This window comes from Hemitrygon akajei, unplaced genomic scaffold (assembly GCF_048418815.1).
Source record: "Hemitrygon akajei unplaced genomic scaffold, sHemAka1.3 Scf000075, whole genome shotgun sequence".
Taxonomy (NCBI): domain Eukaryota; kingdom Metazoa; phylum Chordata; class Chondrichthyes; order Myliobatiformes; family Dasyatidae; genus Hemitrygon; species Hemitrygon akajei.
Genome location: NW_027331961.1, coordinates 1,673,368 through 1,687,225, shown reverse-complemented (window position 1 = coordinate 1,687,225; position 13,858 = coordinate 1,673,368). Strand labels below are relative to the sequence as shown.

At 44.0% G+C, this 13,858-nt stretch overlaps 1 protein-coding gene across 1 annotated transcript in view; it reads left to right on the top strand.

The window, feature by feature from the left end:
• LOC140722352 (NACHT, LRR and PYD domains-containing protein 3-like) overlaps positions 1 to 13,611 on the top strand; it is a 28,930-nt gene extending 15,319 nt beyond the window's left edge. Inside the window, exon 6 of the mRNA XM_073037116.1 lies at positions 11,870 to 13,611. Coding sequence (XP_072893217.1) covers positions 11,870 to 13,611 — 1,742 coding nt within the window. The remainder of the gene's footprint in view (positions 1 to 11,869) is intronic.
• Positions 13,612 to 13,858: the final 247 nt, after the last annotated feature.

Sequence of the window (13,858 nt, the reverse complement as noted above, 5' to 3'; positions counted from 1 at the left end):
ACAAATAGCAGGGGTCCCAGGACAGAGGCACGACCTTCCCCTCACAAAGCCATGTTGACTCAGACAGTAAATTCCAGGCACCCAGAACTCTGTTAAAAAACTACGCACAATTGCTGTAAATTTACCCCATCTCACCTTAACCAAATACCCTCTGGTATTAGACACCAGTCATATATAAAAAATAACAAACAAAATACAGGCTGTCGACCCAGACTCATATCTCTCAAACTTGTACACCTCAGTCAGATCTCTATTCTAACTCCAGAATAAACAAACCAGGTTTATCAAACCTCTACTTGTAGCACATGCCACCGAACCCAGGCAACATCCTGATGAACCTGTTCTGCACCCTCTCCAATCCTTCCAAGAGCTGGACAATCAGAAGTGAACACAATACTCCAGATGCTCCCTAAAACCATAAGACCTAGGAGCAGAATTAAGCCATTCGGCTCAGTGAATTTGCTCTTCAATTCCTCTTTACCCCATTATCCCAGTAAACGTTGACACTCTTCCTAATCAGGAACATATCGACCTGCATTTTAAATATATCCAATGAAGTGTCTTCCTCAGCCGTCTATGACAATAATTTCACAGATTCACCACCCGCCAGCCAAGAAATTTCTCCCAGTTTGTGTCCCCGGCAGCCAGGACAGTTCCCCACAGTTCTCAAGCATGTTAATATTCTGTATGAGCCTCCCATGTGGGACTTTGTCAAACACTCTACCAATATACAAGTAGACAATATCCATGTGTGACTGCATCCATCACCTTTGTCACCTCCTGGAGGAACTCAATCAAGCTGGCAAGACACAAACCCGAACCAAAGCCTTGCTACTGAACCCCAAACCACCTCATACATCCTCTCTGTCATACTCCCACGGGGCAGAACATATAAAAGGCTGAAGGTATGTACCACCAGCCTCAATGGCAGCTTTATTCTGCATTTATAAGATTACTAAATGGTCACCTACTGTGTTATTATTGGCTCTTAATAATAATAAGACAATTTTATATCTAAAATTATAGCATCGTACATCTCGTAACTAATAACAACTCAGATAACAACTTAGATAACCACAATATACTCACAGGAGAGCAGACAGAATACCATTCGGGTTTGAACAACAGATAACAGATGATGTAATTCTATTTCAAACCCTGTGGAAAGCAGAAAACTTTCAGTGTTGTATTGTCAATCAAAAAAAAAACACATCTGATTCTGTTCCTTGTGTTTAAGAGAAGTTCCAAATATATATAAAATTCATACAATACTTGTGAAATTTCTACAACTGATGAAGCATTCGCGTAAAATAATCATCCTATTAACAACCACAGAGGAACAACGACCACTATCAAAATAAATGGAGGGATTTTCCAAAGCGACTCACTAAGCCCACTATGGTTTTGTCTAGCTTTAAGCCCACTCATAATTTACTGAAACAGATAAAAATCAGATATCTAATCAGAAAAATATATGAACTATACCTTGACACAGCTATACATTGATGATTTGAAATTATTTGCTCTTGCAGCAGTAAAGCTGAAACGAACCATTCAAATAATGGAACTAATTTCCAAATATATAAGCATGAACTTTAGACTAAGAAAGTACAGAACATGAATAAACATAAAGAAAGGTGCAATAGAGCCGGTAGAATATCAAACAGAGCATCAGGATGCAATGTAACAGAATATGAAACGTATATTTAGGATATCAATAAGCAAAGAAAATAGATAATAGTTTTAAAAAGGAAAACCTTCCAACAAAATTTACTTCAAGGCTGAAGAAAATCTGAATTTACTGCAAGGCTGAACAAACTTTGAATTTACATCAAGGATCAGGAAAATCTGCCAAACAGAGCTGAACAGTAAAAATATAACCAAGGTAGTAAACGCTCACTGTGCCCATATCGATGTATAATTTTGGTAAAATATCCTGGTCTGAAACAGATCTGGAAAATATTCAAAACAATAAGAACTTAAATAGCAATTTCTGGTAAACACCATGTGCACTGGAGTGCACTTGGATTAATATGAACGAGGACAGTATGAGGATGATGAATAACATCTAAAAAAATGAGACAACAGCCAGATAAAAATTTTCAGGATCAGGGTTAATATCATGGACACATGTCGTGAAAATTGTTTTTCTGCGCCAGCAGCACGATTACAGTAAAGTGTGTGCAGTGAGTCTGTATTTATGTATCCAATTGTGGAAATAGAATTGTATCAGCGTGAATTAATCAGTCTGATGGCCTGGTGGAAGAAGCTGTCAAGGAGCCTGTTGGTCCTGGCTTTTACGCTGCGGTACCATTTCCCGGATGGTAGCAGCTGGAACAGTTTGTGCTTGGTGAGACTTGGGTCCAGAATGATCCTTCGGGCACTTTTTACCCCCTATCTCTGAAATGACCTGAATAATAGGAAGTTCACATCTACAGATGCACTGGGCTGTCCGCACCACTCTCTGCAGAGTCCTGCGATTGTGAGAAATACAGTTCCCATACCAGGCAGTGATGCAGCCAGTCAGGATGCACAAAATTGTGCCCCTATAGAAAATCGTTAGCATTTAGGGGCACAGCCCAAACGTCCTCAACCATCTCTACCATCTGTTTTTCTTTTTTTTCGTTCAGACTAGAGAATATGCCAGGCAGGATGTCGGCATGCTCCTCTTGCAGGATGTGGGAAGTCAGGGAGACATCCAGTGTCCCTGACAACAATACCTGCAAGAAGTGCATCCAGCTGCAGCTCCTAACAGACCGCATTAGGGAACTGGAGCAGGAGCTGGATGACCTCCGGATCATTCGAAAGACTGAGCAGATTATAGATAGTAGTTTCTGGCAGATAGTTACATCTAAGGAACAGGGCACAGGTAATTGGGTTACCGTCAGGCGAGCGAAGGGGAAAGGGCAGTTGATGTAGGGTTCTTCTATGGCCATTCCCCTCCAAAATAGGTATACCAATTTGGATACTGTTGGGGGGGATGGCTTACCTGGGACAAGCTGCGGCAGCCGGATCTCTGGCACTGAGTCTGGTTCTGCAGTGCAGAACGGAGGGAGGAGTAAGAGGAGAGCGGTAGTGATAGGGGACTCCATAGTCAGGGGTACAGACAGGAGATTCTATGGTCGTGACAGAGACTCCCGGATGGTTTGTTGCCTCCCAGGTGCCATGGTCAGAGATGTCTCTGATCGCCTGCACAGCATTCTGAGGTGGGAGGATGATCAGCCAGATGTCGTGGTACACATCGGTACCAAAGACATAGGTAGAAAGAGTCAGGATGTCCTGATGAGTGAGTACAGAGAGCTTGGTAGGAAGTTGAAAAACAGGACACAGAGGGTAGTAATCTCCGGATTGCTGGCTATGCCACGTGCCAGTGAGGGTAAGAGTGCGATGCTCTGGCAGATGAACACGTGGCTGAGAAACTGGTGTAGGGGGCCAGGTTTCAGATTTCTAGATCATCGGGTCCTCTTCAGGGGCAGGTGGAACCTGTACAAGAGAGACGGGTTACACCTGAACTACAAGGGGACCAATATACTTGCAGGGAGGTTTGCTAGTTTTATTGGGGAGGGTTTAAACTAGATGGGAACCAGAGTGCCAGAGCAGATAGTGGAACGGGGGTAAAAATAAATGATGTTGGTAGTTCATGCAAAGTCACAAATAGCAAGGTTGTGTGTGGTGGTAATAATCTTCTGAGGTGTGTATATTTCAAAGCGTGGAGTATTGTGGGAAAGGCAGACGAGCTGAGGGCCTGGATTGACACATGGAATGATGACATCATAGCCATTACTGAAACATGGCTACAGGAGGGGCAGGACTGGCAGCTCAGTGTTCCAGGGTTCCGATGTTTCAGACGTGATAGAGACAGAGGGATGAAGGGTGGGTGGTGGCTTAGCTAGTCAGGGAAAATATTACAGCAGTGCTTCGGCAGTACAGATTAGCTTGTCTACTGAGGCCATAGAAACAGGAAGGTATGACCACATTAACAGGGTTGTATTATGGACTACCCAATAGTCAGCGAGAATTGGAGGAGCAAATCTGCAAAGAGATAACAGACAACTGCAGGAGACAGAAATCTGTGATTGTAGAGGATTTTAATTTTCCACACATTGATAGGGATTCCCATACTTTTAAACGTCTAGATGGGTTAGAGTTTGTAAAATGTGTTCAGGAAAGTTTTCTAAATCAATATATAGATGTACCAACTAGGGAGGATGCAATATTAGATCTCCTATTAGGAAATGAGTTAGGGCAGGTGACGGAAGTGTGTGTAGGGGAACACTTTGGTTCCAGTGATCATAACATCATTAGTTTCAACTTGATCATGGATAAAGATAGATCTGGTCCTCGGGTTGACGTTCTAAACCTGAAAAGGGCCAAATTTGAAGAAATGAGAAGGGATCTAAAAATCGTAGATTGGGACAGGTTGTTGTCTGGCAAGGATGTGATTGGTAAGTGGGAGACCTTCAAAGGAGAAATTTTGAGAGTGCAGAGTTTGTATGTTCCTGTCAGGGTTAAAGGCAAAATGAATAAGAATAAGGAGCCTTGGCTATCGAGGGATATTGAAAGTCTGATAAAGAAGAAGAGAGAGATGTATAACATGTATAGCAACAGGGAGGAAATAAGATGCTTGAGGAGTATAAAAAGAGTAAGAAAATACTTAAGAAAGAAATCAGGAGGGCTAAAAGAAGACATGAGGTTGCTTTGGCAGTCAGGGTGAACAATAATTTTAAGAGCTTCTACAGGTATGTTAAGAGCAAAATGATAGTAAGGGATAAAATTGGTCCTCTTGAAGATCAGAGTGGTCGGTTATGTATGGAACCAAAAGAAATGGGGGAGATCTTAAATGGGTATTTTGCATCTGTATTTACTAAGGAAACTAGAATGGAGTCTATGGAATCAAGGCAAACAAGTAGGGAGGTCATGGAACTTATACTGATTAAAGAGGAGGAGGTGCTTGCTGTCTTGAGGCAAATCAGAGTAGATAAATCCCCGGGACCTGACAGGGTATTCCCTCGGACCTTGAAGGAGACTAATGTTGAAATTGCAGTGGCCCTGGCATAAATATTATGTCGATATCCACGGATCGGGTGCCAGAGGATTGGAGAATAGCTCATGTAGTTCTGTTGTTTAAAAAAGGCTCAAAAAGTAAGTCGTGAAATTATAGGCCGGTATGTTTGACATCGGTAGTAGGTAAATTATTGGAAGGAATACTAAGAGATAGGATCTCCAGGTATTTGGATAGACAGGGACTTATTAGAAAAAGTCAATATGGCTTTGTGCGTGGTAGGTCATGTTTAACCAATCTATTAGAGTTTATCGAGGAAGTTACCAGGAAAGTGGATGAAGGGAAGGCAGTGGATGTTGTCTACATGGACTTCAGTAAGGCCTTTGACAAGGTCTCACATGGGAGGTTAGTTAGGAAGATTCAGTCGCTAGGTATACATGGAGAGGTAGTAAATTGGATTAGACATTGGCTCAATGGAAGAAGCCAGAGAGTGGTAGTGGAGGATTGCTACTCTGAGTGGAGGACTGTGACTAGTGGTGTGCCACGGGGATCTGTGCTGGGTCCATTGTTATTTGTCATCTATCTCAATGATCTGGATGAGAATGTAGCAAATTGGATCAGCAAATTTGCTGATGATACAAAGATTGGAGGTGTAGTGGACAGTGAGGAAGGTTTTCAAAGCTTGCAGAGGGATTTGGACCAGTTGGAGGAATGGGCTGAAAAATGGCAGATAGAGTTTAATGCGGACAAGTGTGAGGTATTACACTTCGGAAGGTCAAACCAAGTTAGAACATACAAGGTAAATGTTAGAACACTGGGGAGGGCAGAAGAGCAGAGGAATCTGGGAGTATAGATACATAATTCCCTAAAAGTGGCCTCACAAGTAGATAGGGTCGTAAAGCGAGCTTTTGGTACATTGGCCTTTATAAATCAAAGTACTGAGTATAAGAGTTGGAATGTAATGGTGAGGTTGTATAAGACATTGGTGAGACCGAATTTGGAGTATTGTATACAGTTTTGGTCACCTAATTACAGGAAGGATATTAATAAGGTTGAAAGAGTGCAGAGAAGGATTACAAAGATGTTGCCGGGACTTGAGAAACTGAGTTACAGGGAAAGTTTGAATAGGTTAGGACTTTATTCCCTGGCATGTAGGGAATGAGAGGTGATTTGATAGAGAAATATAAAATTATGATGGGTATAGATAGAGGGAATACAAGCAGGCTTTTTCCACTGAGGCAAGGGGAGAAAAAAAAGAGGTCATGGGTTAAGGGTGAAGGGCGAAAACATTAAAGGGAACATGGGGGGGGGGCTTCTTCACATGGAGAGTGGTGGGAGTGTGGAATGAGCTGCCAGATGAAGTGGTGAATGCGGAATCACTTTGACATTTAAGAAAAACTTGGACAGGTATATGGATGAGAGGGGTTTGGAGGGATATGGGCCAGGTGCAGGTCAGTGGGACTAAGCAGAAAAATGGTTCGGCACAGCCAAGAAGGGCCAAAAGGCCTGTTTCTGTGCTGTAATGTTCTATGGTTCTATGGTTCTGTCTGAGGTGAAAGAGGTGCTGTTGTGCCTTTTTTCACCACACAATTGATGTGTACAGACCACGTGAGGTCCTCAGTGATGTGAATGCCGAGGAACTTAAAGCTGTTCACTCTCTCAACCCCAGATCCATTGATGTCAATAGGGGTTAGCCCGTCTCCATTCCTCTTGTCTTTGCAACATTGCATCCAGCTCCTTTGTTTTTGCGACATTGAGGGAGAAGTTGTTTTCTTGTCACCACTGTGTCAGGGTGGTGACTTCTTCTGTGTAGGCTGCCTCGTTATTATTTGAGATTTGGCCAATAAATATAGTATCCTCAGCAAATTTATTTAGCAGATTGGAGCTGTGGGTAGCGACACAGTCATGCGCATACAGAGAGTAACGGAGGGAGCTTAGGACACAGCCCTGAGGGGCTCCTGTGTTGAGGGTCAGAGGGGCAGAGGTGAGGGAGCCCACTCTTACCACTTGCTGACAGGAAATCCAGGACCCAGCTGCACAAGGCAGGGTGAAGGCCGAGGTCTCTGAGCTTCTTGTCAAGCCTGGAGGGAATGATGGTATTGAATGCTGAACTGTAGTCTAATAACATCATTCTCACATAAGCATCCCTCTTCTCCAGATGTTTAAGGAGGTGTGCAGAGCAGTCGCTGTTGTGTCATCTGTTGATGGGTTGTGTCGGTAGGTGAATTGTAGGGGGTCCAGTGTGGGTGGTAACAAGCTGCAGATGCAGTCCTTGACCAGTCTCTCAAAGCATTTGCTTATTATTGAGGTGAGTGCGACAGGACGCCAGACGTTCAGACACGTTGCCTTAGTTGTTTTAGGTACAGGAACAATGGTAGATGATTTGAAGCAGGAGGGAATTCTACATTGGGAGAGGGTGAGATTAAAAATATCCGTAGATACACCTGCCAGTTGTGCCGCGCGCATCCTGAGTACCCGCCCTGGGACGCCGTCCGGTCCCGCAGGCTTGAGACTGTCCACTCGTTGGAAACACCTGCGAACTTCAGCCTCAGAGATGACCAATGTGCAGGTCGCTTTGTCGGCTCTCCTCGGGGTCTCAGTGTTGGCGATATCGAACCGAGCGTAAAGAGACTTAGATCCTCTGGGAGACAGGCAGCGATGTTGGCAGCACCACTGCACTTAGCTCTGAAGTCTGCATTGGGGTGCAGAGCTTGCCATAAGCTGTGTGTGTTGTTGGTGGAGAGCTGTGCCTGAATACGATCTCTGTGTTGTCATTTCGCTGCCTGGATGACTTTGCAGAGATCGGAGCTGAATTTCTTGAGCTCCTGCTGATCACCAGCAATGTAAGCAGTCGGTCACACGACAAGTGCTGTTCACACGGAACTGTTGATACAAATTTTGTGGTTTGGGAAGTCCTGACCGATTTGTGAAGGAAATCATCTCCCCTCTGTGACAATAACACACAACTGGGGGATGTTGTTATTACACAGCTGTGATAATAACAGCCGGGAACTCCCTTGGCAGCCGGAAAGGTTTACACAGCAGCACCAGGTACTCCAGATCCGGGGAACAAAAGGATTTGGGGGCATGGACATTCCGGGGTTCCACCAAGCATTAATGATCATGAAACATACCCTAAATCCTGTTCTCTTCCCAAATAGGTTTGTGTGTGTGTGTGTGTGTGTGTGTCTGTCTGTCTGTCTGTGGGGGGTGGTGGTGGTACCGGATGACGACACGATTGTTGGTGACGGTAGGGGCCAATTCTGGATCTGTGGACGGGAGCAGTTGGGACACAGGGACAGCTGGGATGCAGGCGCTTGGGTAGTTGTATCCTTCTTGCATCCCCTCTTCTTTTCAGCAGTCGCTCTTCTGGGTTCCTCAGAATTCGTGGCTTTTCCGTGGATCAGCGGCTGCCACTCGTTGACCTCCATATTTACCTGAGAAAGCCTCTGCTTAATTTGGTCTTTGTACCTCCTGCGCGGGGCACCACGATGTCACTTGCCCTGAGAGAGTTCTCCGTAGAGTACTGCTTTCGGTAACCTGGAGTTATCCATGCGAGACATGTGGCCTGTCAGACGGTGGATCTGGCTGAGCAGCGAAGTGGCTTCAGGGCCTGGAAGTTGGACATATATAGCTGTGCATGTCTGTGTGATTATATGAAATATTAAACTAAATAAGTAGTGCAGAAATAGAAATTTAAAAAGAGATTTGTGAGGCAGTATCGATGGGTTCAATGTCCATTTGGAAACTGCATGGTAGAGGAGAAGTTGCTCCTGAATCGTTGAGTGTGCGCCTTACTCCGTTCCTCGTGAACCAGACGGTGATGCAGCCAGTTACAATGCTCTGCAAGTTACATTTGTAGAAATATTCGAGTGATGTTGGAAACTCCTGATGAAATATAGCCACTGTTGTGCCTTCTCTGTAGTTGCATCGATATATTGGGTCCAGGTTAGATACTCGGAGATACTGACAGCCAGGAATATAGAATTGCTCACTCGTTCCACATCAGATCCCTCTGTGAGGACTGGTGTGTCGTGTTCCCTCATCTCGCCTTTTCTGAAATCCACAATTAGCTCTATTGACATAGATGTCGACAAGGAAGCGTCGAGCTCCTGTCTCAGAGTTGGAGACCTCTTACCAGAAACAGAAGGGATCATTGTAGCAATACAGGACAAGGTTGTTGACACATGTAGTTATCAATAATACACAATAAACGACTAATAGGTCCAAGACGATATATGCTGAAAATTCTAAGAGAAACTACAAACAATCCGACTTTACAAGATCCTGCAGTCGTTCAACTGTATCTCATTACTTGCACAAGCACAATAAAATGGCGGACAACATTCACAAAAACATTGCTTAAACTACAACTGATGAAAAACACCATAATTTACTAAACGTAAATTACTTTTAGAGTTCCACTTTTAGAGTTAGAGTCCTTCATATCATACTGCGTCCGATCATTATTTCAGATAGGATAATACATGATCTGCGTTCGGATGTAATTTTACAGGATAAACAAGCAAAAGCAACTTTTTAAATATATATAGCCATTCCAAACACACATAACTTACAGAAATGAATTAGTAAAAAACAATACCAGAAATATGTTGAATTGAAATGGCAAAATGAAAGACTATGGAACACGAACAGGGTATTATTTATCCCAATCGTAATATCAATAACTGGTATCATCCTAAAGGCTTTTCAGAATAGTATTAATAAATTAGGCCCACACGGCGATACTTGTGTAAATCTTCGAAAACCCATAACACTATACACCACGAGTATAGTCTGAAATCTCCTATCAATTGGGACACGAGTGTGCTTGGCTATGCCTGTACGTCAAGTTTTACCAGTTTAGGTTAAGATGATGATGATGATGATGATGATAATAATAATAATAATAATAATAATAATAATAATAATAATAATAATAATAATAATAATAATAATAATGACTTATTTATAAAGCACCTTTCATCCAGACGATGCCGTTCAAACCACATCACAACGGGATAAAGTGCAAACTAGAAAATGAAAGACAAAATGTGTCAGTCCTAATATACACCTCAGACTTCTGCACAGTACTGTAGTTTAAGGTGTTGATTTCTAGTTTAGGAACATAGTCCCAAAAAAACTCAACGCTGACCTCCCAATGATCCTTTGGCCTTCTACCTTATTGTCTGCCTGCACTGCATTTTCTCGGCAACTGAAACACTGTTTCCCTGAACTATTCTGTTCCATTTTTCCTTGTACAACCTCATTGCACCGATGTGATGTAATGATCTATTTGGATCGCATGCAGAAAAGTTTTCCATTTTACAGTGGTGCATAATAAACCAATTTACCGATTCATTGTCAATAATACAGCGCCCCTTGGTTGCTTAAGATTGTTATAGCCGGGGGGTAGGGGGGTGTCAGTGCGGATGAGCTGCTGCGACCTATTAAATGCTCCCAGTGGCGAGTAGCCTCTGTCCAGCTCTTGGCCTTCACGTGCGGTTTAGCCACTAATCCCGGTGGAAGCGTTTCTTCCCACAGGAGAAGGGGCAGAGGTGGGTTACTGGTGCCTTATAACCAGTCGCTTTGGGCAGATGGGGCTTGTCGGCTGTGATTGGCAGCTCACCCAGGAACAAGAAAACTCTGATCTCAAAACTCCACTGCCTTCACGGGATTTCTCAGGAGCAGTGCAATCATAACATAACAAACACAACACTAAATAATAAATACAACATCATTCCTGTCGTTCCGATGGGTTATCGATCCGCAACTTCACTGTGATTCTCCCCCAGACGCTGCCCGACTTGAGTATTTCCCGCATATTCTGCTCCTGTTTTGATGCAAGAGCAGTGGACACCTGTGACTCCCCAGTGTGCAGATTGGCCAAAATGCACAGTGTCCTGCTCTCCATAGTTCCAAACCAGATCAACATTAACATCGTCTGTTAATGAGGCAAACAATGCTTTAAATATAGTGAAATGTTGTTGTAACGGGAGTGCAGTCAGGACTGCAATAGGATATTCAAGATTCAAAAACTTTATTGTCATTCCAACCGTACATCAGCTCTGCAGGGTAGAATGAGACAGCGTTTCCCAGGAGCAGTGCAATCATAACATAACAAACGCAACACTAAATAATAAACACAACAATAAGTAATAAAACACAACAGCCACATGTCGCTTTAAATCAAGTTATAAGTGTCCAGTGCAAGTTAAAAGTGTCCAAAGCAGAGTCAGGTAGAGCAGCTATTTAGCAGTCTGACTGCCTGTGGGAGGAAGCTGTTTAGTAGCCTTGTGGTTTTAGTTTTGATGCTCCTGTAACGTTTGCCTGATGGCAGAAGAACAAACAGTTCATGGAGAGGGTGTGAGGGGTTTTTAATGATGTAACGTGTCTTCTGGAGGCATCGACGTTGAAAGAGGTCTTGGACAGAAGGTAGGGAGACCCCAATAACCTTCTCTGCTCCCCTAACCACCCCCTGCAAGGCTTTTTTGTCGGCAGCACTGCAGCTGGAGTCCCAGGTTGTGATGCAAAAGGTCAGCACACTCTCAACCACGCCTCTGTAGAATGCAGTTAAGATGTTAGTGGGGAGTGATGCTTGTTTAAGCTTCCTCAGAAAGTGCAATCAGGGGAATGTTCACCTTCACAAATAACTAGAACCAGAACATGAGGATTGGACATTTTCAGGAACATCCATTGCTGTCAATTCCATGTCTGTGAACAGAATTTTACTTTCTGTCCTAATATCCATGGAAGCATTGAATTTATTCATGAAATCTCAAACACTGAATGCTGAAATACCATTATAAAGTTCTTTGTCAGATGAGCCATTTAACGTTTTGAATATGTTCTCTGTTCCCATGGAAGATGTTCAACAGAAACACAAGGAGACTCTGCGGGCACAAACTGAAACACTGAGAGTGAACACGATCCTGATGACGGAGAAGGTGAAGGTTTTCCAGCTGGCTGATCGATACGCTGAGCTCACGGTCATTTCTACTGTTCGAGATTGGACACTGGTGGAACATGAGCTGCTGGCAAGAGGCAGAGACCATGAGGATTATAGAGAGAAACAACTCCGCAGTCAGCTGGAAAAAATCCGTACTGATCAGTTATTCCAGAGCAGCTTTTCCCGGAGTAAATCCAAATCTGGGAGTTCAGCAGCAGTGGCCGGAGTCCCGGGGATCGGGAAAACAACGATGGTACAAAAGATTGTTTATGACTGGGCCATGGGGAAAATATACCAACAATTCCAATTTGTCTTCAGTTTCAAATTCCGAGATTTAAACAGTATTAACTGTCGAATAAACCTGAAGGAACTGATTCTGGATCAGTATCCTTACTTTGGGAATATCCTGAGAGAAGTCTGGAAGAACGCAGAGGGATTACTGTTTATATTCGATGGTTTGGATGAATTCAAACACAGAATCGATTTTGCGAACAGTCGGAGAGATACAGAACCCAAGCACCAGTGCCCAGATCTCGAGTGGAGGTGTGAAGTGTCTGACATTGTGTACAGTTTAATCCAGGGCAAGCTGCTCCCAGGGTGTTCAGTGCTGGTGACCACCCGCCCCACTGCGTTACATTTATTGGAAAAGGCGGATATCAGTGTCCGGGCTGAAATCCTGGGATTTGTTAGTGAGGAACGGAAGGAATATTTCATCAGACATTTTGAAGATCAGACGGTGGCCGAAGCTGTTTTCAAACACGTGAAGGAGAACGAGATCCTGTACACCATGTGCTACAACCCCTCCTACTGCTGGATCCTCGCTCTGGCACTGGGCCCCTTCTTCACAAAAAGAGTCAGGGACCCGCAGCGAGTTCCCAAGACCATCACCCAACTGTACTCCTACTATATTTATAACATCCTGAAAAACCACGGCCGTGAGATTGAGAACCCCCGTGATGTGTTACTCAGGGTTGGTCAGATGGCCTTCAGAGGAGTGTCCGAGAAGAAGATTGTGTTTACAGATGGAGATTTGATCAAGTACAATCTTCAGCCTTCCCAGTTCCTGTCTGGGTTCTTGATGGAGCTTTTGGAGAGAGAGGATTCTGCCCAGAGTGTGGTGTACACATTCCCACACCTCACCATCCAAGAGTTTGTAGCTGCAGTCGCACAATTCCTGAATCCACATCCTGGGGATATCCTGATATTCCTCACTGAAGCCCACAACATGACAGATGGGCGATTTGAGGTATTTCTCCGTTTTGTTGCTGGTCTCTCCTCCCCAATGACAGCTCGGGGCCTGGAGGAGTTTCTGGGTCCATTTCCTCATGAAACAATCTGCCGGGTGATTGATTGGGTGAAGGAGGAGGTTAAACGCAAGAGTGGAAACACATGGAGTGAAGCTGGTAAAAGGAGCCTCCTGAACACATTGCACTACCTGTTTGAGTCTCAGAATCGTGGACTGGCTCAGGGCGCACTGGGATCTGTGGAAACACTTTCATTCAGTGGAGTGACACTGACCCCGATTGACTGCGCGGTCCTGTCTCATGTCATCGGACTCTGTGATACAATAAAACACCTCGACCTGGAGAACTGTCACATTCAGTGTGAAGGAATCCAGCGGCTGGGACCCGGGCTGCACAAGTGCCGGGCGTTGAGGTAACTTGATTTAACTCTCACTCTGAACTGTGAAACTGTTCTATTGTGTCATTTCAATGTAAAGAGATTTGGGTTAAACAGTGATAAATCCGATTGTGAAGAATTCTGACAAATGCCCAGGGGATCGGTCAGTGATTCCCCAAGGACGGGAGGGTTCTGTGGTTCCTTGTGAAGGGATGTTGAAAACTTCATCAGATCAGTGAACAACGACCATTGGTTTAATGGTAGTAAATCACAGGAATGGCCGTGTT